This window comes from Lacerta agilis, chromosome 6, assembly GCF_009819535.1.
Source record: "Lacerta agilis isolate rLacAgi1 chromosome 6, rLacAgi1.pri, whole genome shotgun sequence".
Taxonomy (NCBI): domain Eukaryota; kingdom Metazoa; phylum Chordata; class Lepidosauria; order Squamata; family Lacertidae; genus Lacerta; species Lacerta agilis.
In genome coordinates, this window is record NC_046317.1 from 31,429,208 (window position 1) to 31,452,452 (window position 23,245).

Genomic DNA, 23,245 nt, shown 5'->3' on the forward strand with positions numbered 1-23,245 from the left:
CCTAAGTAAACTTGCTTAGGACTGTAATGCACAGCTTGTGCCTAAAAGATAATAATGAAGCCACAGCCACATATATTTGAAAAATAGGGATGGTAGTGTTAAGCGTTTGCACACAAAATGTGGAATGGTACTGTGAACATGCACACCAGCTGTCATTCTGATGTCTCAGTGTTTGTTCAATGAAGATTATCCAATCCAATCCAATCCAGTCCAAATAACTTTATTGTGCTAGCCATTGGCCACGGCAAATCTGAATAAAAAATAAATGCCAGCAAAAGGAATGAAGATTATACAGACATGGTCAAATGCACAATTGTTTTCTCCACTTAAAACAAACCAGCCCGAGAAAAGGTAAAGTGTTGCAAGAAGTAACATCCTTCTTTGAAAAAGTTTGATTGAAAACTACTTAAAACTTCTAATTAATAAGTTCTGTTCCCCACTTGAATTAATAAAAACCGAAAACATAATAATAATAATGGACAGCTATTTGCCTCTTTGTGTTTTTACAGATGTGAAATATTTCATTAATTTTTTCATCAAAAGAATAGTTTATCTGCATTTTTTGCATTATTAATGTTATGCTACAATAACACTGTTAATGCAGTTTCATTATTTCTACTTCAATGAAAGACAGACGGGAGGAAAAGTGTGTGTACGGCTTGCTTCTGGGTTTCCGCAAGCCTGAAAGCAATCAATCCTCTTCAAATTAAAGAACGCGGGGAAATGTTAACACTTCCATACACTTTTCACAAATCAGATTCCCTTTTCAGTTTCTGCAGACGGATTTCTTCATAGAGCCGATGCCTGAAACTCAGCATGTCTTCTACATCTTTATGGCAAAGCATTTCCTCAACAGACAAGAGCTTAAAACCATTCAATTTAAAAGGCAACATGTTCTGCGCAGAGTTTAAAATCCCTAATGACACTTTCAGTGAATCGCTTAAAGTGGAGCAAACAGGGAAAAGCCGAGCTGTCCATAACCCTCGACAGGTCTCGTCGCCAGAAAAGAGCTCGCCCGAAATTCTCAGGCCCCAGAGCTCCAAGCACTGTCCAAGGCTGATTCCCAAAAAATGGATTAAGTGAGTATCTGCCAAATCTGTCACTTTCTTTTTCAAGTTGTCTTCTGTACCAAACACCATGCTCACATACATTACTTCTCCATCAATCCTCACGCTTAGTGTAGCTATGAAAGTGTTCGGAGGTATGTCTGCTTTTGTGTCAATATAACAGCCGCTGATGATGCTGTTTGTTCCCACTGAAACCTCTGGTCCCAGCCAAGAATATTCAACTACTGAGCCAGGTGCGACAGAACACCTTGGACCGAGTACGCTGTGAATGATACATGCCGATTTCCCCAAGTCCTCCACGCTGTTTGGACAGATGCTAAAAGCATTTGGCATCAACCCTATTTCCAATTTCAACTTCCTATCAGACGTGAAATGAAACAAATATTCGCTTGTCGTCCCAATGTGATAGAATTTGGAGTTATTTAAGAGGACAACATTGAGTGGCAATCCTTTTAGAAGTTCAAATATTTTCTCCCTTGTTTCCACCAGGCCCGACTCTTCTTTTGTGATGTTTTCTATGTTTTTTGCATAACTCGGTGTTGCTCCAGGCCCTAATGCCTGGAGAAAGTCGCCATAGGCATCTATTTCACAGCGCAACACACCCATCTGTTTATAAAAGGCCAGAAGTAGTTTTGCAGTGGTGTGATCAATGTAAAATAAACTATCTGTGTAAACGCACTCAGAAATGACTTCGGAATTTCCCTGTCCTCCAGGAGATGATGCTGGACAATGACCTCTTTCACACACTGCTCCAGACTGACGCATCCTTGCAATGCTAGGCTTATGCAGGAAACAGTGGCAAGATCTGTATTCGAGCTGTCCCTTTTCTGTCAAAAGCGATGCTGGCTCCAACACAAACACACCATGAGTCGTACCAATGGTCAAACTGGAAGGATGGGCTAATGCAGTAAACCCAGGCTGATCAAACCTTATGAATTCTGTTGCTCCAGTACTATAAAGTTCAATATCATCGGCACAAGTAATCAGGATGCCTGGATTCATGTGGAGGGGGAAATCAATGTACATAGCCAATTTTAAATCCAGCATTTGATAAACCGGGTCCCCAAAAGGCAAAGCTGTGAAGATTTTCCCCAGAGCACTTGCATTTGGTAAACGTTGACTGTAGCCACCTTAAAAAATAAATAAAAGAGTAACTTTTACAATATGCACACAGGTGTTCATGCATAAACACAGAATTTAAAGGATTTCATAAGTTATATAACATTTTACCTAACCTTTTTGTGTGTGACTGATGATGTAGTCCTGTGAAAATTTTTAAGAAAAACACTGGGGCCTAATTTGAATAGTAGAGTGCTGGGTATCTGGTGGGCAGGGCTTGTGTGTTTTGCTCTGGAATCAGCCCCTTCCTTCAGTGGGTGTTCCGTTATGTTCAGTTAAGAATGTCAGTTAAAAGGGACCAACTGCCTCTTCTTGCAGAATGTCCTAAACTGTGTGAGTGAGGTGATATTCCCAGTTTGCCAGGAGGACTGATTTTGTTAATCACACCCACCTCCACAACAAAAACACCATCGCTTGTTAAGAACAACCATTACAGAATTCATTAAATCTGAGGCAAAAAGCCATGCAATGCAGGGGGAATTTATTTATTTAGATATATAATTTTATCTTCCCCCAAGGGCTCAGACCAGGTTACAACATTTACAAAACATGTTTTATTAAACAGGGAAATGAAAGCTGAAATTGGTATTTAAATTAAGATTTACACATTCACATTATACTGTATGAAAGCAACTGGCTACCCAATCCTGGATGTGATGTACTGTATAAACTAGACCAGGCTTCCTCAACCTCGGCTCTCCAGATGTTTCTGGCCTACAACTCCCATAATCCCTAGCTAGCAGGACCAGTGGTAAGGGATGATGGGAATTGTAGTCTCACAACATCTGGAGGGCAGAGGTTGAGGAAGTCTGAACTAGACTTTTCTCAAAACTGGGGAGTAGCCATTGATTCTTTATAGCAGACTCTTATATGTGTAACCTGGTATCTATAGCAACCAGGAGGGCCTTCTTTAGCCTGCAATCTCCATCTTGGGACGGGGTCTACAAGCTGACCTAATGACTACAACATTCGGCCTAATTTTCGTACACTGCCCCCAAACTACTTTTTGCAGAACATTCTGCCTGATGAAGAGTTCTGGAGAAATTCAAAGCTTGCCACTTTTAAAATAAGGACTTCCACAAACATTGACTTAATTCTGATTGGTTGGATATAAACTAAAACAAAAACCACCATTTGGGTTCACACAACACAAGCCATATAGCGGTGTGTTTGTGCTATGTGCTACATCCATTGAGGTGGCGAAGCTGCATGGAGGGCAGGAGGCACATTCACAATCAACCCATGGTTGAAAACAAGTTATAGTATGACATCCAAACTAACAGTATATTGAGAAAGTACCGGTAATTGTCAACGTGCATGTTTCTCTGTATGCCCGGCTAGAAGATAATCCCATAACCAAGTGTATACTATTAAGCATACAACACATAACATGTTAATGGACAGTCTAGGAATGTGGTTATTACTTTCTGGTGCACTGAAAACTCACCACACACAGGATTGCACCGGATTTCTGAATCCAGTGCTATGTACCATTAGGAAGTTACACCCCGCCCTCTCCAACTTTAGGGGAGTTATAGGGGAGTGAGATTTTATTGGATGCTGGCATTGGCTGTTATATATTCCTTCTCTTCTCCTGTGTAAGGTATTTGCAGCGGATGATGATTCAGATGATTTGACCTAAATAAGCCAATCCAATCTGAGTTTAATTTTGTAGTGGGGAAAACCCCTATTCATCTTCACTGATATCTTTTCTTCAAGGAATAAAAACACCCTACATAATGCAAGAGAAGTGTAATTTAAAGGAACAGATTACCAGAATGAATTAATATGATGGTAAAAGAATCCCATTTATCACCATAACGTTCTTCTAAGCACTGAAGGACATGAAGCGTTGATCCACCGTTTCCTACAAAACATTTCAACACATACTTCAATTTAGAAATAACAAGAGGCGGCAATCAATATGCCTTGAGTATTCAGTTCGCTCACTTCTAGTATGAGATCACTTAACTGGGCTCACATAATAGGATGGAGAGAAATATCTTTCTTTTGAAATTTATGTCAGTTCAAATCCCCTTAAAGCTCACTGGGTGATGTTGGACCATTTCACCATCTCTTTGTCTAACTTACCTCACAGGGTTACAGTAAGGATAAAATAAGAGTTCCCATGAACTGTCCTGAGCAATTTGAAGAAAGAGTGGGATACAATAAATGTGATAAAATGAATATATTTAAATATAAAGAAGAAAACAACAGGTTTCTGCTTCAGGACTGCTTTTGCTAATACACAATTAGTCTATTTTTATTTCCAGCTCACTGACATAAATGCAACACATTTGTGTTGATTTTTTTTTTTTTACTTCATAGTGATTTGGGTAATGGAAATTTTATATTGAAAATTTAGCTCAGAGTTGTCAAGCCCAATGAATAGGACAAAAAAGTTGATGACTGTCTGGATAGAATACAGTATTTAACTTCACAGATCAGTTTCAGAATCAGTCTGAAGGTACACCTGATGCAGTAATACTTACTCAAGACTAAAATGATCATTAACATACTTCTCAAACATAGGCTACACAACTTTTATTATAACTGAAATCTGGACTCCCAGCAAGCCTGGGCTCTTTACCCTTCTAGAGTTAGCCATAGTGAAACCTTGGCTGGCTGCAAAGCGACTCAGTGGACTGTGACCTCTCTCTAAAACCAGGCTTGGTTGAACAGTATAAAGCATATATAGGACACTTTTGCTAATACAGGAGAAAAGCCTGCTGGATCATGTCAATAGCATATTTAGTCCAGCACCTTGTTCTCGTGGTGGTCAAAGAAATGCCTATGAGAAGCCTGCAAGCAGGACTTGACCACAAGAGCACTCTCTCCTCCTGCAGTTCCTAGCAACAGGTATTGAGAACCATACTGCCTCTGACACAGAGAAAAATAGATGTGGGTTCTTATTTCATAACGTGGAATTAAATGCAATACTGATTGCTAGCTGGGTTGCTAGCTGGGTTGCTAGCTAAGTACTCCAACCCTTTGTCCAGTTTCTACCTGTAGAAATGGCCTTGGCGTCTTAGATGCCATAATACATGATGAAAACGCACAGATGATAATACCTAAACTAGGATAGACCTTAATGAATCTATTCAACTGTCATGTCATCCAAAAGAACATCCGTCTCATTAATACAGATGGGAGTTGCACACTTGAATCAAAGGAAGCTTAATAATAGTATTTGAACATATTTTTGGAGGTTTAATTAATATAATTCAGCTTCTAATGGCATTCTGGAAATCTTTCAGTGAAAGAGATACAGCTGTCATAATATGCACCCGAAGGAGAACCTTTCTATCTGTCTGAAAATTAATCAAATTATGCTGAATATTTAAACCACAAACTGGCTCGGTTTCTGCTCACCAGATGACTGGAAAGTTAGCCTTCCAAACTTGAGGCGATGTGCCTGCCAAAGTTAAGCAAAATACACCGTTGAGCCACACTGGGCTCTTATGGCAGTGAGGGCAAGGTACAACATCAAATTATTATTATTAAACTTAAGCAAGGTTATGTCCTATGAGTTTTAATGGAAGAAAATGATAGTGCTTATTTGAGCTCGGGTTATGCTTTTAACTTTGCTACAAAGAACTTATCTGTCATATTGTCACATTCTGAGGAAATGCGTTCAGAACCCACCAATTTTTGGTCCAGGAGGATCCACGAAAACATGGTAATGAACACCGAGAGGGAGTTCCTTTCTTTTCAGCTTTTGGGATAATTGTTGCTGGTAAGCTATTTCTTGTTTCTTGTCAACTGCTGTTATTACAACAATATCCCAAAATGTTCCAGTCTGCACCGTTTTACCTGTTTGAAGATAAGAACATTTTATTACAGGAGATACAATTGCCAAGAGTGCTGAAGTGCTTTTAAAACGATCTTCTCCCTAATAGACCACAAAGCTCTGAGGCTTGGCTCCCATTCCTTGCCTTTCTAGCTTAACCAGGGATGGGGAATCTCACACCCGCCGGGGGGGGGGATGTGCTCCCCGCAGGTTTCTTTACCTGGCTCTTGAGTCACGCTCCAGGTCCTAATAAAGCTATTGGGCAGGAGTTACCCAAGGGTTTCCTCTTGCGCAATGGGCTTTCCCGCCTCTTCTCCTAACACCACCCACAGAAATTGGCTCAGAGGAGTTGGAAGAGCCCCAGAACAAGTGGGAGCGGGGGGCATTAGCTAACTGTGGATTTTGAAGGTTTATGAACCAACATGGCTTCCTCTGTGATCTGGATAGCTCAGTTGGTTAGAATGTGGTGTGGTGCTGAGACTGCAGGTTCAATCCCCATATGGGATGGCTACATATTCCTGCATTGCAGGGGGTTGGACTAGATGATCCTCAGGGCCCCTTCCATCTCTGCAATTCTATGATCTATGTTTTTTGGTACTATAAGTCAGTGACTCTGCATACAGAATCAGGTGATATTACAATGCCCAGGACAAGAGTGGCTCTTTTGTTACAACGCTCCTGGCTATGTGAAAATACAGAATGTGGTTTAGTCAGAGTATAGTTTGATCAGATCCGTTATTACTTTGTGCATTAAACTGGGTATGGCAGGGAGGAAAAAATATTTTATTTTTATTTTTAAATGTCTACACAGAACTGATAACTGCAATTGCCTAAGTTCATTCTGCAAAGAAAATGTGAGTGGTTAAAATCAACCATTCGCTAATTAGTTTTGGAAAACAATAACATATCAGGGATTTGTGAAGAGAAATTTGAAGAAGGGGAATGGGGGCAGTTGCCTACCCAACAGCATCTATTGATATAAGAGAAAAGAAGGAAACCTAAACACCAGGCTCAATTGTATGTTTGTTTAACAACCTAAAGGGCTCCCTTCCACAACTATTCCCAAAGGTAAGGAAACCTAGACGCACTTAAAATTCTGACACACTTCATCCTTTGTATTCCCTGGTCTTCCCAAGAATAAGAAAGAGCCCTGGTGAGTCAAAGGACTATGTATAGCTCCTCTCCTGAGGGAAAGAGCTAGTTTGTCCTCTCCTAGCTGACTGTTTTTGTTTTTGTTTTGTTTTAAAAACAACTTGGTATTTATCAGGGGACAAGCAAGGAGAATTTGTGGTTTGAGTGTTGACTCCTCCCTTGTGCTGTAAATGCGTGAAGATTAAAAACAAAGAATAAGCACGCGTGGCAGCTAAGATACAGGCCTGTTTCTCTCTGGCAAGGAACTACAGTGATACCTCTTGTTACGTACTTAATTCGTTCCGGGGGTCCGTTCTTAACCTGAAACTGTTCTTAACCTGAAGCACCACTTTAGCTAATGGGGCCTCCCGCTGCCGCTGCGCCGCCAGAGCACGATTTCTGTTCTTATCCTGAAGCAAAGTTCTTAACCTGAAGCGTTATTTCTGGGTTAGCGGAGTTTGTAACCTGAAGCGTATGTAACCCGAGGTACCACTGTATTTCTATTCCTTTGATGGCCAACCTGTCGAAAACAGCACCCCATCAAATCTGGTGCTTGCCTTCAGATTACTGCTATTTAGTAATCCCTATCTGAGCTTTCTAGCTAGTTCAATTATTGCACCTATACAAGACACTTGCTTTTGGAAGCTCAAAACAATTTTCATGGGTTCCCTAGTCTCTTTCCAACCACTGGCCATACGTAGACGTGCTTGCTTTACCAATATTAAAGCATCACATTCCTGAATAGTCTCTGCAGATTGATGCACTTACTCGACACAATGTTATAGGAAAATACACTCAGAAAAACCATTTTCACTTATGAGGCATCCAAATAGATAGAGAGAGCATGTGGAGCTATGGTGTGCGGCTCAGATAAAACAGTTTGTGGATGCTACAGAATTATTGTCAAAATATGTCCCCATTAAGACATGGATGAGAACATGCTCCCATGTCATCCCTGCCTCACACTGCTAAATAGAAAGAAAATCCTGGAGACCTCAATTATCAAGTCACTGTACCTCTCACTAATGGTCTGTGCTCTGTCTCACTGAGAAAGGAATAAGGCATTACCTCTGCCATTCCACATTCCTCTGTAGCATGGAACGCAACTAGAGTGACACAACTAGGCAGCAATCCTATGCACATTTACCCAGGAGTAAGCTCATGGAACGAGCTAGGACTTCTGTATAAACATGCATTCAATTGTGCTGCTAAAAACATTTGAGCTGCATGTACAGTCTTCAAAATACATATTTTGGCAAGAGGATTTTGTGTGATTTTTTTTTTTAAAAAAAGAACTGAAGCCTTGTTTTGGAGAATGAAACAACTGAAGTCTCAATCAGATGATCGTCAGGCGGAAGAGATGGGTAGCAAGCTGGCTGCCTTTAAAGCAAGATGGCAGATATCAAAACCGCACACGTTCTCACTTTTATAGTTTCTCCCTGTAACGGGATCACCTAACTCCCGGTACCAATGGGTCTCTTTTTGCCAGGCTGGCAGGGTCTGCAAGGGGAGAGACTGAGCAGGTTCTACGGGTGTGTCAGCTTTGAAGCAAGAAGAGCTGCAGTACATTATTTTCCTGCCCAAGTTTCAGTCTAGCCTGGGTGGAAAAAGCAACAACACACTTCCCCTCTGCCGTCCCGGACCCTCTTCCCTCAGAATGGGGACCTGGGTGCGGAGCGTATTTTCTGCCAAGGTGGGTAATGAAAAGGCAGGGGGTTGCAGCTGAGCATGCTCCATTGCATTTGGACCTGCCCAGCAGCACCGTTACACATGCAGACCGGACAGCGGCGCAGCCCTGGCCCTCCCGGCTGTGCCAGTCCTTCCTTTGCACGCTGGGGATACTGCGGGAGGGGAGGCCTTCGAAGTAACTCGCAGGAAGGCTGCTCGCCAGGGGAGGAGTCAGCCCCAAGCTCTGCGCACTGAGCCCCTCCGGGGCGCAGTGAGTCCCCCAACCCAGCCCTTCCACCTCTCAGCTGCGCGAACTTCTCCAGCCTCTCCCGAGTGGCTGCTCGCAGCAAAACTTCCGCCTCTCCTGCAGCCTGCATCGCGGCAGCGCCTTCTTCTGCGTCTCGCTGCTTCCGGGCTTGGCCAGCTGACCCGCCTCCTGCTCGACTGGGCTGGCCTCGCCAAAGCAGCCCGTTGCTTCGGCGACCAGGAAGCGCGCAAATCCCCGCGAAGGCTGCCCAGCGGGATGCGCGCGGTGCCGTTGCCCGCGCTCCCAGCTGGAGGAGGCAGGCAGGCAGGCAGGCAGGCACGGGAGAAGACGGGAAGGAGCCAGGCGAGCAAACAACGGAGGGGGGCGGGAAGGGGAGAGGCAGGAAGTGGGATCGGTGGGTGCGCCTTTCATTCTGTCTGGAAGAGGGCAGAGGCAGGCGAGAGGGAAAAGCGAGCCGAGCTGTCCCACCAGCACTTGGGAGCTGCGCGGAGCCCCTTCTCGCTTTGCTGCCACGCACTCTGTAGGTATATCTCTTACACACCTACACTCAGGTATTCATGGATTTCTTTTCTTGAGTAATGGGCTGTGTTGCGAACAAATTAACAGGGCGACTCTTTCCTCCTCCTCCTCCTCCTTCTTCTTCTCTCTCTCTCTCTCTCTCTCTCTCTGCCCCCTCCCACCTTTCCACATCTCCCCGCTTAACTGTTTCCTGCCTCGCTTTATATCCTGGAAAGACACCTTTGGGACACACACACACGGTTGCCTCGGATGCTAGTCCTACTCAGAGTAGACTCACTGAAATGAATTAAAAATCCAAACATTGATTTCAAAGGGTCTGCCCTAAATAGGATTTAGTTGGATGTAGCCTATTATGACCAAAGTATCTTACCCAAAAAGATCTGCACAAACCAGTTTATCTGAGTGCATTATGGAGGGACTCATTTATTTATAATGGCTTAATCATGTGGGACTAAATTGCATTATGTTGTAAGGACCTTTTATAAAATCTTAGAATTGTAAAGTTTGAAGGGACCCCAAGGGTCATCTAGTCCATTGCAATGCAGGAATCTCAACTAAAGCATCCATGACAGATGGCCATCCAACCTCCAATTACAAACTTTCAGGGAAGGAGAGTGCAAAACCTCCCAAGGGATTCTGTTGCACTGTAGAAGGGCTTTTGCTGTCAGAAAATTTCTTCCTGGTGTTTTGTCAGAATCTCCTTTCATATAACTTCATATATCTCCCCTGTCTCTTCATTTCCAGGCTAAACATACCCAGCTCCTTCACACTTCTCATAAGGCTTGCTTTCCAGACCCTTGACCATCTTGGTTGCCCTCGTCTGCACACATTCCAGCTTTGTCAATGTCCTTCTTATATTGTGGTGCCCAGAACTGGACACAGTATTCCTGGCGTGGTCTGAACAAAGCAGAGTAGAGTGGTACTTGATGTAGAGACTAGACTTCTGTTGATGCAGCCTAGAATAGCATTAGCTTCTTTTGCTGCAGCATCACATTCTTGACTCATAATGTGGTCTACTAAGACTCCTAGATCCTGTTAACATATACTGCTGGTGAACCAAGTGTCCCCCATCTTATATTGGTGCAGCTGGTTATTCCTGCCTAAGTGTAGAACCTTTCAGGCTGAAAGGAACTAGTGGGACTTAGAAGAACAGAAAGGAAAATCCCTTCTGATAGGCTCCAGCATCACTTGCTGCAATTTGGGGATTTAAAACATGGAATTTTGTAAAGCACATACCTAGATTAGGGAAGGTTTAAGAAGGCAGTCCTCATCTGACCACCCCACCCATAGGCACCAACTCCCTATCGCTGAGGGGAGCTCAGACCACCCCTGCCCCACAAAACTGGGATGGGGCTAAGCCCACCCACCCACCTTGAGGGGCCAGACCTCGCTGTGACAGGCCTCGCTGGGCCTTCCCATGCTTTGGCGAGCCCCATTGGGCTTTCCCACACCTGCAGCGGGCTGCAAAAAGGCCCAACGGGGCTTGTTGCAGGCATGGGGGGGGCACCCATGACACCACCTAAATCCACTGTATTTGAGCACTGTACTTATGGCTGTTCACAGAAGAAGCATGCAGGTATGAGTACACCCTCCCTTATTGCTCCTGCTTTGCATTATTCTTGGGTGCTTTTGCCAGGCAGGAATAGGTGCTTGAGCTCTGTCTGTGGTTGAAGCAAGAGAAACAAAGAACATGATGAGGCATTAAGTAAAGCAAAGAAGAGGTGGAGTCTGAGGTTTCAGGAACTGGGAAGGAGAGGGTGAGAGAAGGGAAGGACAGTTGGAAGGGAGAGGAGGGCCGTGGCAAATCGACAGGACTCCCGCATGAGGAACAGCAAGAGGGGCGGCAAACTCAGTGACACCCCGAGCAGCAAAAGCCTTAGCTACGCCACTGATAAGTATCTGATTTTTCCTGTTAATAATTTCAATGGGGGGGGGGAAACGACAAGAAATTTTTCGCACCAGGTACCACCTGACCTTGCTACGCCACTTTGCAGAGGCACCTTCTTTCTCAGTTTTAAGTGTATACTTTTAGAAGACATCTGAAGGAAGCCCTGTATTGGGAAGTTTTTAATGTTTGACTTTTTATTATGCTTTTCTGTGTTCTGGAAGCCACCCAAAGTGGACCTGGGAAAACCCAGCCAGATGGGTGGGGTATAAATAATGCTACTACTGTATTATTATTATTATTATTATTATTATTATTATTATTATTAGTGCTCTCACCCAATTGGTCATTATTTTGCTATCGGCTTTGGTAGGACCTTGCGATTCTAGTTTAAATAAACCCCCAAAACCCCACAAATAAATCCCACAATCTGCCCACCCCTGACCTACGGAACACAACTTCTCTCTCTTTCTGGGCTGTCATGGAAGAATCAGCCACCTCACCCACCTGCTTTTTCTCCCCCTGGAACAGGGATTGGCATGCACATAGTCCTAATATTAATGCATGCGACAGGTAAGAAGAACAAATCCACCAAGGAACTGGGGATATCTTTTGCAGGCAAAGAACTTGCCCTGCCGCCACTAAGATAACAGCTGTTCCCAGTGATCTCAAGGGAAGAGAGGATGGTCTGGAATGCTGGGAGAAGGTGACAGTTGGGTGCTGAAGGGAGAAGCAGGCAGGTGGGAAGAAGAAGCTAGGCAGGAGGCTTGTTCTGAGGAAAAGGGCAGGAAAGCACATCTGGAACCCCATAAGGGCTTGGTACAGGTGTAATACAGTGCCATAGTTTGATGCAAGGTGGTGTCATAGTCTGACTTTACATCCAAACTAGGTGTGGAAATCACATTTAAGATTCATTACCGTTCTGGTCCGAGTGCAACCCATAGCCTGCTAGTCCTAATGTAACAACGAACTATGGTTTGCATGGAAGTTGAAGTATCTAACTGGCCAGATGGAGAAAAGAGATTCTGGAATGCTTTCAGTGGGGAGATTCTCCCGACACACATTTTGATGTCATTTTGGTGCCAGGTAAATACTTTTTATTTTACTTTATCAGGCCTATTAATTTGATTTGATCTGTGTGTATTTTATGTTTAGGGTATGTTTTTCTTTTGTAATATTGTTTTCAAATTTTGTAAGCTGGCCTGGGAATTGAATAAAAAAAGGGTGAGGTGTGGATTTGTGTGCTAAATAAATAAAACTGAGAGGGAGAAGAATAGGGGAGCACGTGATCATGAGGATTGCAGTGCCCAAGCCTGGCTTGATGTTGTACATGATCCAGATCAATTATTTTCTTTATCCAAATTTCCTTATTATTAGAACTGTACTTGTATGCGACTGTGCACATGATCGTAATATTAATGCAATGTCACATCCTCATACCTCCCTTCCATGGGTAACTGCCTATTGCCCTCTGGCAAAAGAGACCCACAGGAAGGTTCTCACTCATCCACTAGCTTGACTAAGAAAAGAAAGAGGTAGCATTCTCCTGGTGCTTCTTCCTCAAACCCTTTGTGCTTTTATTAAATATGCAGCCATGAAGGAGGGCGACTCAGCATGGTACTTAGAAGATCGTTTATTAACACATTAGCAACTCCAACTAGAACTCAATTGGTCAAACCCCGCCAGAGAGCTGACAAGAAACCCGCCAAAATTCCCCTAATAAAAGTATCCCACTCGTGGGCTTAATCCCCATTGGAGGGTTCACCCGCTTCAGTGATTGGTTGCCCGCGCCAAGCGGCGGACTCTGATTGGTGGTGAAGTGACAGTTGAGCCCAATACACAACAGCTTTTTAGATCACAGAAGGTAGATGTGGGATTCCCCCCCCCCCACAATTACAGGAATAGTAACAGGGAAGAAAAAAAACATGCCCTGAAAAGCTTCCTGAAGGGGAAAAGCAGTGAGCATTTCCACGGTTTCTTATGCATGTCTCTTCCTCAAGCCCTCTGCTTACCAAAGGTGAGGGTAAAGTTAGTACCAAGAAGGACAGTGGTTTGGCTAGTAAGCCAAGCTGTTATCTGTAGACTCTTGCAATTTTCTTATTCAGTTTTCAGCATATTCACCTCTTTACCCTGGGCTTTGACACTTGATATGTTTTAGGACCTATCCTATTCTGTAATTTGTTTTAATTGATTTTAATGTTGTATTTTAAAAAAAATTATTGTAACATGCCCTTGTGAAGGGTAGAAAATAATTTTAACTAATAATGACAATATTACTAGTGATAATATTCTAATTTTAACAGCAACAACACCCTCCCTCCCCAAAAGCCATGAGTTGCAACTTACCGCCATGTGTGTGTGTGTATGTGTGTGTGTGTGTGTGAAGTTCTGTTCAGTGACAGTGAAATAGTGATTTCATAGGTGAGGGGTAGCAGCTAAGGGAGACGGTTTTATTATTATTATTTTCTTGCAGCTCTGAAATGCATAGTTTGCTTATTTAAAGACTTATACTCTTGCTTTAAACAATCATTATGCAACACAATGGCAAATGAGGTTATACTTGTCTTAGCGATGGGGTAACAAAGAGGAAACATGATGCTGAACGCAGGAGAAATAGTACCTTCTGGGAGGTATGGGACTTCTCATACAGGCCACACAGAATATGGCTCTTGGTGATGAGGGCTGGAAAAACTAATGGTTCAGTGGCAAGTCTGTAAAGGAAGAAATGGTTTAAATCTACAATTTAAAGGTCTGCAGGAGTCATCTCTATTGCTACTGATAAATCATCACATTTATTTGCATGCTCCTTTTCGACAAATAATTTCAAAGCAGCTCACAAGAACAGTCAACAAATCAAAACAAACATAGTCATAAATATATAAACTACATTCCATAAACACAGTATTTCACATCCACATTAGCAAGTTAACAAAAACATCCATATTAACGTTTCTCTAAACTTGGAAATGCATTCTAGGCCCCTTCAGCAGCAGGAGCAGCCTATGTCTTTGGGAACTATGCCATCCCAGGCTGAGTGGAATTGGGTCAGGCAGGGAACAGGGATCAGATCTTTTCAGGATTCACAGTGGTGAAGAAGGCCACTCACTGTAAACAGCAATGTTGAGTTGCCTGGAGACGACTGCTTCCTCTGTCCATCTAGGAATAGTGACAGGTGGCTTTAAAAGAGGACTAAACAAATTCATGGAAGGTAATGCTTTCAACAGCTACTAGCCATGATGGCTATGCTCTGCGGGGACAGGCTTCTCATAGGCATTTAGGTCACCACTGAGAGAACAAGATGCAGTACTAAATGGACCACAAGCCTGATCCAGCAGGCTCTTCTTAGGTTGGCTCTTGAAAATGCTTGTTTAAACCATTTCTTCCTTTACAGATTTGCCATTGGTCAGTTGGTTTGACTCCTTTCTAGCAAATCGTGGCTCCATTCTATTCTTTCTTTTTTTCACAAATGAGCCACGTTCTACCTGGCTTGTTTGTTCTGCTAAACTGGCTTGTATATTTTCATGTCTCCACAACCATTTTCAGTACTAAGTGCAATGCGAGCGTATGAGTTCATTTCATTTGATACAAGTGGAATGTCCTTGCAGGGATGCGTTGGCAATCTTGATATTAGCTGAGATCTTCTTGATGTATAAATGTGTGTGGAGATCTCTTTCCATATCATTGCTCGTTTTGTAATGTTGTGGCTGCTGACAGATACTTTTGCTCTATTCTTTCTTTTTAATTTTAAGAGTCGGATCAAATCTAGTCTTCGGTGGATTATAAAAGTACAAAGTGCAAATGAAAGGAAATGAAGCAGTCGTGCCCTCTGATATGGTCTCACCATGCACAAATCCTGCAATAAAAGAAGTCTTAAAAATAAGGCAGAAGCCTCTGTATGAAATCACACAAAAAGTATACGAAACCCTGGTTTTGGTCCTAACAAAAAGACTACTTTATCCATCCCTTAAAATAAGGGCAGAAATTAAAGGTGCTGATGGTCTCCTTACTTTAAAAATAGAAGTAATATCTTTCTGAAATTTCTTCACTAATCCAGTAAATATTAATTTGACATCTCTTTAAACCATGACAAAGCAGACTTATATGAGGTGCGTCTCTAAAAATTAATTTAAAATATAGCCTCATTTAATTTATCTCTTGCTCAGTTAAGGCTGAAGAAATCATAAATTAGTTTTCTGGCAGATCTCCAGTGACCTCAGTGGAATTTTGCCGGCACAAATATAGGTTGGATTATGGGGTAAAGGTATCTGTTTTTCATTCCTTAGCCAGTTCAGTAATGGTGCTCATTTTGCAATATAGTTTTTTAAAAGTATATTTTTATTAATATTTTCAACATACATACTAAAAACAGCTGAATTTCAATCCATAGTGTAGCTTATTTCTACCAGCTTTACCCAGATCAGGGATTTGATCAACTCCAACCCCAGTAAAAAAGTCAGTCTGCAATTGGAAACACATGGCCTGCCTTCTACTGAACTTGTGGCTCTGTTACATACTCAGTTACCTTTTAATGCATGTTGGGTGTGTTCTCTGAAGGAAACGGAATAGCCACCTTGAGCTTTAAGAAGCTACTAGTTCAGTGTAGATATTGCAGGTTTTCTAGCATTGGCCCAAAGTCATGCTGCAGGAAATGGCTGATATCCCCGAGTAGCAGCTGAGTTGGAGGAAGGGCGTACTTTTACAGTCAGGTGATGGGGAGCAGCATTGGAGACAAGGGGACATGTCATGTTGATCAAGCAGTTTTCACTGATAAGCCACATCATAAGCCAATGGCATTAGTACTGCACATCTGTATGTTGCCTCCAATTCCACTTTACTCTTTTCTTTCTCCATATATGTTTGTGTGTGTGTACATCTCTCTCTCTCTCCACACACACACACACACACACACACACTTGCTTATCCTATACTTGGAGATTCAGTTAAACATAACAATAAATTATATATATTTAAATGACACTTCCATTAAACAAACAAAAGATCTTGTTGATGACTAGCCCCTAATTGCTTCCCCCCCCCGAATATAAAGGTCTTGCACTGTTTCTAGAAAACACTTTGACCTAGAGTACAATTCATTGTGTTTGCCTGTATGCTTTCCAGCTTATAGGTGCACTGTTTTTGTTTTCGTTACATTATCCATTTTTATTGACACAGTTCCTTAGTGTTTTCTGTTATTGTGATAACATGGGGAAAAAAGCAGCAGAATTTTGCACTTGCTTACATGTTTTCAAATGGTTTGTTAGATTTCTTTCTTCCCGCCTGCCTTCCCTGTCGCTGCCAGTCCTTTAATAGAGCAGGGGGTGTTGTCACAACCAGCTGGATATTTACTTAGGGTACTTGAAGTTTTTCTTTTGAAAGTTGAATAAATGTAACCTACTGTGTAATCCCTTCCCCCCTTAGATATCTCATGGATAAACTGTAAAAGAGATCAACAACCATGGAGGAGGAATTTGCAAAATACCTTGTCTCTGCTTCTGAAAATCTGCTACTCCAATATGGGCAAACCGCCGATCAAAAAGATGTAAAGAAGCTGCGAAATCTCGTTATGGTCAGGATACGCACTCAGTATTTATGCAATCTAAAAGAGATGCAGTACTGTGTTTCACTTAAAATATGTGATTTGTCTGGAAATTTCATTATGAATATTGATGCACTTGAGTCTTGCACTAATTTAATTAAACTGGATCTTCATAACAACCAGGTGAGCAAATTTTTAAAATTAACATACAAAGTATGGTTTGGGGAAACAAGCCAGTTTTTGTATTTGTTTCTGTAGGTTCTTGATGCAGGCTTAATTTATGGTGCAAGAGCTTCCACCATTTAGTATTTTTATTCTAACAATAGAGAGTGTTTGTCTGTGAGAGGTGGAGCTGGAGAGAGAGCTAGACCCAGCGTCCTCTGTTTCTTCCGGTCATTTTTGCAATAGAAATGTGGTCTTTTCAACATTGCCAAAATTGTATATCTCACGATATCTAATGTATGAAATTAGCTGTCTGAAGAACTATAAATCATTTCCTGAAATGTTGATATTAAGAGCCCAAAATGGTGTCAGCATTTTCATGATGGTGGGAGTCGTGTGGGAAACCTATTCCAGTTTCCACTTTGAGTGTTTGCTTATTTTCTCTTATTTTTCACAACATTTTCCCCCTGAAGGCTGGAATTTTACCTTTTGCTTTTGAAGTACTCGGTTGAGATTCTCATGTTCACTTGCTCCAAAGGATACTGTGTTGCTCCCTCCTATTGAAGTGAATGGGGAAATCCCAGTCACACATCATAGCACACATGCATCTCAGGACCGGGAGTGTTGTCTTTGATATATAAATAAAAATATGCAGATGATCATTGGGCTTATTCTCTTCCTTGGCTGAGGAAGCAATTTTAGTTTGACAGGTTACTTTCACTACATTTTTCACAATGTATTTACCACTTTTTTCTCCTTTCTTTCAAAATTGTGTTTCAATGCTGTTTCAGATAGAAGAGCTTCCGGGCCCAATGTTTTGGGTAAACATGGCAGGACTGCAACTTCTGTATCTTCATAATAATAGCATTTCAGCACTGGAAAATGTGCATTCGTTATCTTTCTGCCCTAATCTGATTGCCCTCACCTTGTTCAACACTCCACTGTGCCTGAAAATAGCATATAGGCATATTGTTGTAAACAGCATCTTTTCACTCAAGGCGCTGGACTACTATGTTATTTCTGATGAGGAAATAATAGAAGACTGGAAGCTTCCTGAAAAATATAAACCCTTTACGCCTAGCTTTTATATTGATATTTGCCCTACTTCTGGAAAGGTAAGTTATCTAGTTGTTGTTTGTTTTAAGACATTTCTTCATAGGAATAGCAAGCTTCAAGTATGCCATAATAATCTGTAGCCATTAGCTGAAATCCAGCAAGCACAATGGAGCATTCCAAGTTCTTTGCCTGCCAGGAACCCTGTGTGCAAGTATTCATTATTGTGGCAAATCATCATGGCTTGCAGTTACAATTATTGTTCATCAGATAATCCTAAAAATAATGAATGTTTTCATAAATTTAAAGCATCTGAATTTTTATCTGTTTTGAATTAACAGAAAATTTAGAGATGGAAGAAACAATGGTTTCACAGGTGCTAGGACTAGAATTCATGTCTTTGTTTAGTTACACAATTTTGATTCTTTCCTTGGCTCAGTGAAATGTTCCAAATGTAAAAACATTGCCTTCCTTCATTGAAGCCAATATTTAAAATATGCCTACAAAATGTGACTAGGCTGCATTTTTCTTTTTACTAGCCTGCTAAGATGCTAGTAGCATGTGCCTCGGTGCTGGCTTCAAAAGAGCCCCCTCTTTAACATCTGGCATGGAAATATATGAAGTTAGCTTCATTTCAGACTAGCAAAAATGAAATGCCTTCTGCAAACCAGGCTGGCGGGGAAGGGACAGAGATAAGAGAATTGCCTTCCCTTCCTCTGTAGCCAGAATGGCAGCAAATCCAACAGGTGGAGGGGGAATGATGCTCACTCACCTGTATGGAATTCCTAGTCGCCTGTGGATACCAGGCAAGTTGTTAAATGCAAGGCTGGCTGAAACCACTTACCGGTAGTTTACAAAAGAAATATGCTTAGACTGATGCTTTTTGAATGGTAAGATCTGCTTCTAGGACCCCTTTCTGGGTCCTTTGGTCTTGGTAAATCAGACCCGGTTCACATGGCACAGTAAGAAACCTGAGTGAGAGAACCAATAGAAATGGAGAGGATTAAACTGGGAACCAGAACAGCATCCCTACAGGGGATTGGACTAGATGACTCCAACTGCACAATTCTATGATTCTTCTGTAACATTTAGAAGCTTTAGCCCTGACAGCACCTGTCACATGATTATCCCTGCCCCTGGTCTGGTTTTCTGCCAGTGGAGGCAGCAATGTGATGCTTGTCCACACTGGCTAACTACTAAATGTAAATCGGGGGTGTGGAGATCTCTCCAGAAAGGACAAATGCTGTTTAGCGTGTCCTCCCTAAAAGAGGGCACGTGTTGCGGTGAGACCTGGAGACTGACCACCTGGTTGTGGGTGGGTATATTGTTCAGCCACAATACCCGATTGGTAGGTCCCTCGTTGCTGGGTGAAATCTGGCCAATGGGGTGCAGTCTAAACGGGCCAAGGGACCTATATATACCCATGCATGTGACCCAGAGCTTATGTTATGCCTGATCCATAACATAAAATTAGAAAAGTGCATGATTTATTTATTTTTTTGGGGGAAATATGTTTTAATGTATGTTTATAGAAAATCCTCATTATTATTTTTTTGTTGTTTGTAGGAAACTACATTTCAGGAAGAAATGAAAATGGTAAAAAAGATAATTTCCAAAATCAATTACATCCTATGTTTTCATTCGCCAGTCCTGATTATTCAGAAATGGATAAGAGGATATTTAATTAGAAAAGTATTGTGGTAAGTATATTTTTGCTTAATTTTAATCGGGAGCTGTTCACGCTGTAGCCTTAAAACTTGCTGCGCCGTTGCATGGTCAGGAGGGGTGCCAGCCGCTCGCGCCCGCCATCTTGGGGGGACTGCGCATCTCCGCACATGCGCAGTCCACCCGGGATGTTGCGCGCGTCGTGACGTCACGGCACATGCACCATGACGTCAGGGCACATGCATGCTAGGGAGCGGCGCCCCACCCCCAGGGGGGTGCCCTTGCGTTTTCCGCCCCGGGTGGCAAAGAGGCTCCCTACGCCCCTGACGTTTGGTATATATGACAGCATTCTAACCCATGTTCTACTAACATATTTGGCTTCAGGTCCGAACACTGGACCTTTCATTGTATAAACTGATCTTTGTTTTGCAGATGGAAAAGATATATTGTACAGTGTTCTTGGCTGTAAGTGTATGTAGGGATAAAAAAAACAGAGCTTGCTATGTGATGCTGAGCCTTGAGCATAGCAGGTAGTCTGTTTTCTGCATAAGCCTAAGTTCCATATATATATGTGTGTGTGTGTGTGTGTGTGTGTATGTGTATGTGTGTGTGTATGTATTTTTTGTGCTGAAAAAGCTGCCCTCGGCTTATACTTGAGTGAGGCGAGCGGTGGGGGCGGCGAGAAAGAAGCCCTTTCTCTCCGCTCATGCTGCCACCCGCTCTCCCCAGTCAACCATTCCTTAAGAAGCATACAAGAACAGCGGTTCTTTACTCTCCCCAGGCAGCTTGTTCCATTCCTGAACTGCTCGCATAAATGCAAACTTGGCAAAGGAGGAAGAGGAAGGAGCAGCCCAAAGGGCTGCTTTCGGGCTGCTCGTTCCTCCTCCTCCTCCACAGCGGCAAAGGTGAATCGGCTTATACTTGAGTCAATAAGCTTTCCCAGGTTTTGTAGGAAAATTAGGTGCCTCGGTTTATATTTGGGTCGGCTTATACTCGGGTATATACGGTATGTAAGTTCTTATAAATCTTGGCACCTAGTTGTGATAGTGGAATCTATGGAAAACTCACAACATAATTTTTTAGTAATTTTTCAAGTAATTTTAATAATAATATGAAAAACTTTTATTTTTATCCCGCCCTCTCCGGCCGAGACTGGGCTTAGGGTGGCTAACATCAAATACCGTATTTTACGCTCCATAAGACGCACTTTTTCCCTCCTAAAATGGAAGGGAAAATCGCTGTGCGCCTTATGGAGCGAAGGCTTCGCTCCAACTGCCTCCCCACATCCCCTGCCACGTTCGGCGGGAGGTGGGGGGAGGCAGCAGCGATGTTGCTGGATCATGCCAGCACCTCCGTTCACCGAAAGAAGCTTCTTTCGGCGAGCGGAGCTGCTAGCACGATCCAGCAACATCTCCGCTGCTTCCCCCGACCTCCCGCCGAACGCGACGGGGGATGGGGGAGGCGGCGGGAAGCGAAGGGGATGTTGGTGGATCGTGCCAGCAGCTCCGTGAACGGAGCTGCTAGCACGATCCACCAACACCTCCGCCGCCTCCCCCCACGTCCCGCCGAACGCGACGGGAGATGGGGGGAGGCGGCCAGGAGCGAAGGGGATGTTGGTGGATCGTGCCAGCAGCTCCGTGAACGGAGCTGCTGGCACGATCCACCAACACCTCCGCCGCCTCCCCCCACGTCCCGCCGAACGCGGCGGGGGATGGGGGGAGGCGGCGGGAAGCAAAGGGGATGTTGGTGGATCGTGCCAGCAGCTCCGTGAACGGAGCTGCTAGCACGATCCACCAACACCTCCGCCGCCTCCCCCCACGTCCCGCCGAACGCGACAGGAGATGGGGGGAGGCGGCGGGAAGCAAAGGGGATGTTGGTGGATCGTGCCAGCAGCTCCGTGAACGGAGCTGCTAGCACGATCCACCAACACCTCCGCCGCCTCCCCCCACGTCCCGCCGAACGGCGGGAGGTGGAGGGAGGCAGCTGCGATGCCTGCTTTTGGGATCGGTGGGCGGCAGGGAGGTTGGTAGAGGATTTCCTCCACCACCCCACGCGCTGCCCTCCAATCCCAAAAGCAGGCTGGGATGGTGGAGGAAACAGCGGGGATGCTGCTGCTTTCTCCACCACCCTGCGCCCCGACGCCAAAAGCAGGCTTATCCCCTGTTGCTTTAAAGGGACATGGGGAGGAGGGGAGAAACCTTCTCCCCTCGTCCCCATGTCCCTTTAAGGAAGCGGGGATGAGCCGCTGTGAAGGGAGAAGGGGCTTCCCCTCCAGCGCTCCCCTCCGTGTTTTTTAGAGGAGGAAAACCAGGAAAATATTTTTTCCTGGTTTTTCCCCTTTAAAAAACAAGTGCGTCTTGTGGTCCGGAGTGCCTTATGGACCGAAAAATACGGTATATAACATTGGTATAAAATCAAACAATAATTAAATTACCTCCTAAAAACAAGTCAGGATCAAATTAAAATCTAATTAGATGGCTTTCCACAGGATTAGGGTTGGGAACAGTAAATGTTCATCAGGCCCAACTATTTACGCTGTTCTTATATGGGCCTGTGAAAAGTAGATATTCTAGAAACATAAGTTTCTCTTCATTAGTTTCTATTTCATTAGTTTCTGTTTGGTCACTGTATTATTTGGAACTGTGTGGATAGAAGCATGCTATAGGTAATCTAAAACATTTTGTGCCTTCTGCTTTTTAACTTTGTGGTGTTGCAAAAGCAGCAGAAACTCCTGACTCTTTATTCCCCTGGAATGGAAAAAAAATGTTATTGAACCTTAAATATTTGCACAGTATTTGGTTAACTTAACACGCCATTGCCTTCACAGTCTTCCATAATAGCTTAAATGATGCCATTGAATGTTGTAAGAATATCGTACATTACTGCAAACACTTGGATTGTGTGACAATTTTGGAATATGAAAAGCTTTTGAAAAAAAATGTTTCTCCCATCATGATGGGTTTATTTCATCTAATTATCACAAGCTTGTGGTGGTTCCCAGTTTTATAACCTCTAATTATTAAAAAAAACAAAAAAAACGCTGTCATTCAGATGTGTGCATGAAAGTGATATTCGGTGTGAGGAAACATATATAGGACATTGCAAAACAGATTATAAACACATAGCAAGGCATCAAAGGCAAATAAATATAGAATTAATCAACAGTGGCATTCTACAGCTAAAGCGTAGATTAACATATGCACAAAAACAATTGATCATTTAGACAAATTTGTCAGAGCTGAATAGCTGCACTCTGTAATATTCCAGAAATAAGTGTCACTGCCATTAACTTTATTCCTTTTATGTAGTCTACACACAGAATTTTAAGGAACCTATTAGATGTTGTAATATTGCAGTATGGAGCACATTGCAGATCCCGCCC

At 43.0% G+C, this 23,245-nt stretch overlaps 2 protein-coding genes across 4 annotated transcripts in view; one reads left to right on the forward strand and one right to left on the reverse strand.

The window, feature by feature from the left end:
- Nucleotides 1–204: 204 nt before the first annotated feature.
- On the reverse strand, nucleotides 205–9,345 carry FPGT (fucose-1-phosphate guanylyltransferase). Of its 3 annotated transcripts, XM_033151804.1 has the most exons (4): nucleotides 9,074–9,337; nucleotides 5,832–5,999; nucleotides 3,961–4,053; nucleotides 205–2,197 (listed from the first exon to the last, which is right to left on the reverse strand). In XM_033151804.1, the coding sequence occupies exons 1-4, from the start codon at nucleotides 9,150–9,152 to the stop codon at nucleotides 747–749; spliced, it is 1,791 nt and encodes a 596-aa protein (XP_033007695.1). In that variant the 5' UTR covers nucleotides 9,153–9,337; the 3' UTR covers nucleotides 205–746. The 3 variants fall into 3 exon arrangements, with proteins under 3 accessions (XP_033007695.1, XP_033007696.1, XP_033007697.1); XM_033151805.1 differs by lacking the exon at nucleotides 5,832–5,999 and having other exon boundaries at nucleotides 9,074–9,345; XM_033151806.1 differs by lacking the exons at nucleotides 3,961–4,053; nucleotides 5,832–5,999 and having other exon boundaries at nucleotides 9,074–9,345.
- Nucleotides 5,815–23,245, forward strand: part of LRRIQ3 (leucine rich repeats and IQ motif containing 3) — a 46,581-nt gene continuing 29,150 nt past the window's right edge. Inside the window, exons 1-4 of the mRNA XM_033151808.1 lie at nucleotides 5,815–5,922; nucleotides 16,866–17,166; nucleotides 17,937–18,260; nucleotides 19,765–19,898. Of these exons, the coding sequence (XP_033007699.1) occupies nucleotides 16,903–17,166; nucleotides 17,937–18,260; nucleotides 19,765–19,898 (722 nt within the window). The 5' untranslated portion in view covers nucleotides 5,815–5,922; nucleotides 16,866–16,902. The remainder of the gene's footprint in view (nucleotides 5,923–16,865; nucleotides 17,167–17,936; nucleotides 18,261–19,764; nucleotides 19,899–23,245) is intronic.

What these genes read in the sequence shown, in the direction of transcription:
- FPGT (XM_033151804.1), bottom strand. Translation starts at nt 9,152, where the DNA reads ATGCAGGCTGCAGGAGAGGCGGAAGTTTTGCTGCGAGCAGCCACTCGG. An exon ending in TCCTCCTGGACCAAAAATTG is followed by an intron (nt 4,054 to 5,831) that starts GTGGGTTCTGAA and finishes AATGTTTTGTAG; the next exon opens with GAAACGGTGGATCAACGCTT. An exon ending in CATCATATTAATTCATTCTG is followed by an intron (nt 2,198 to 3,960) that starts GTAATCTGTTCC and finishes TTATTTTTTAAG; the next exon opens with GTGGCTACAGTCAACGTTTA.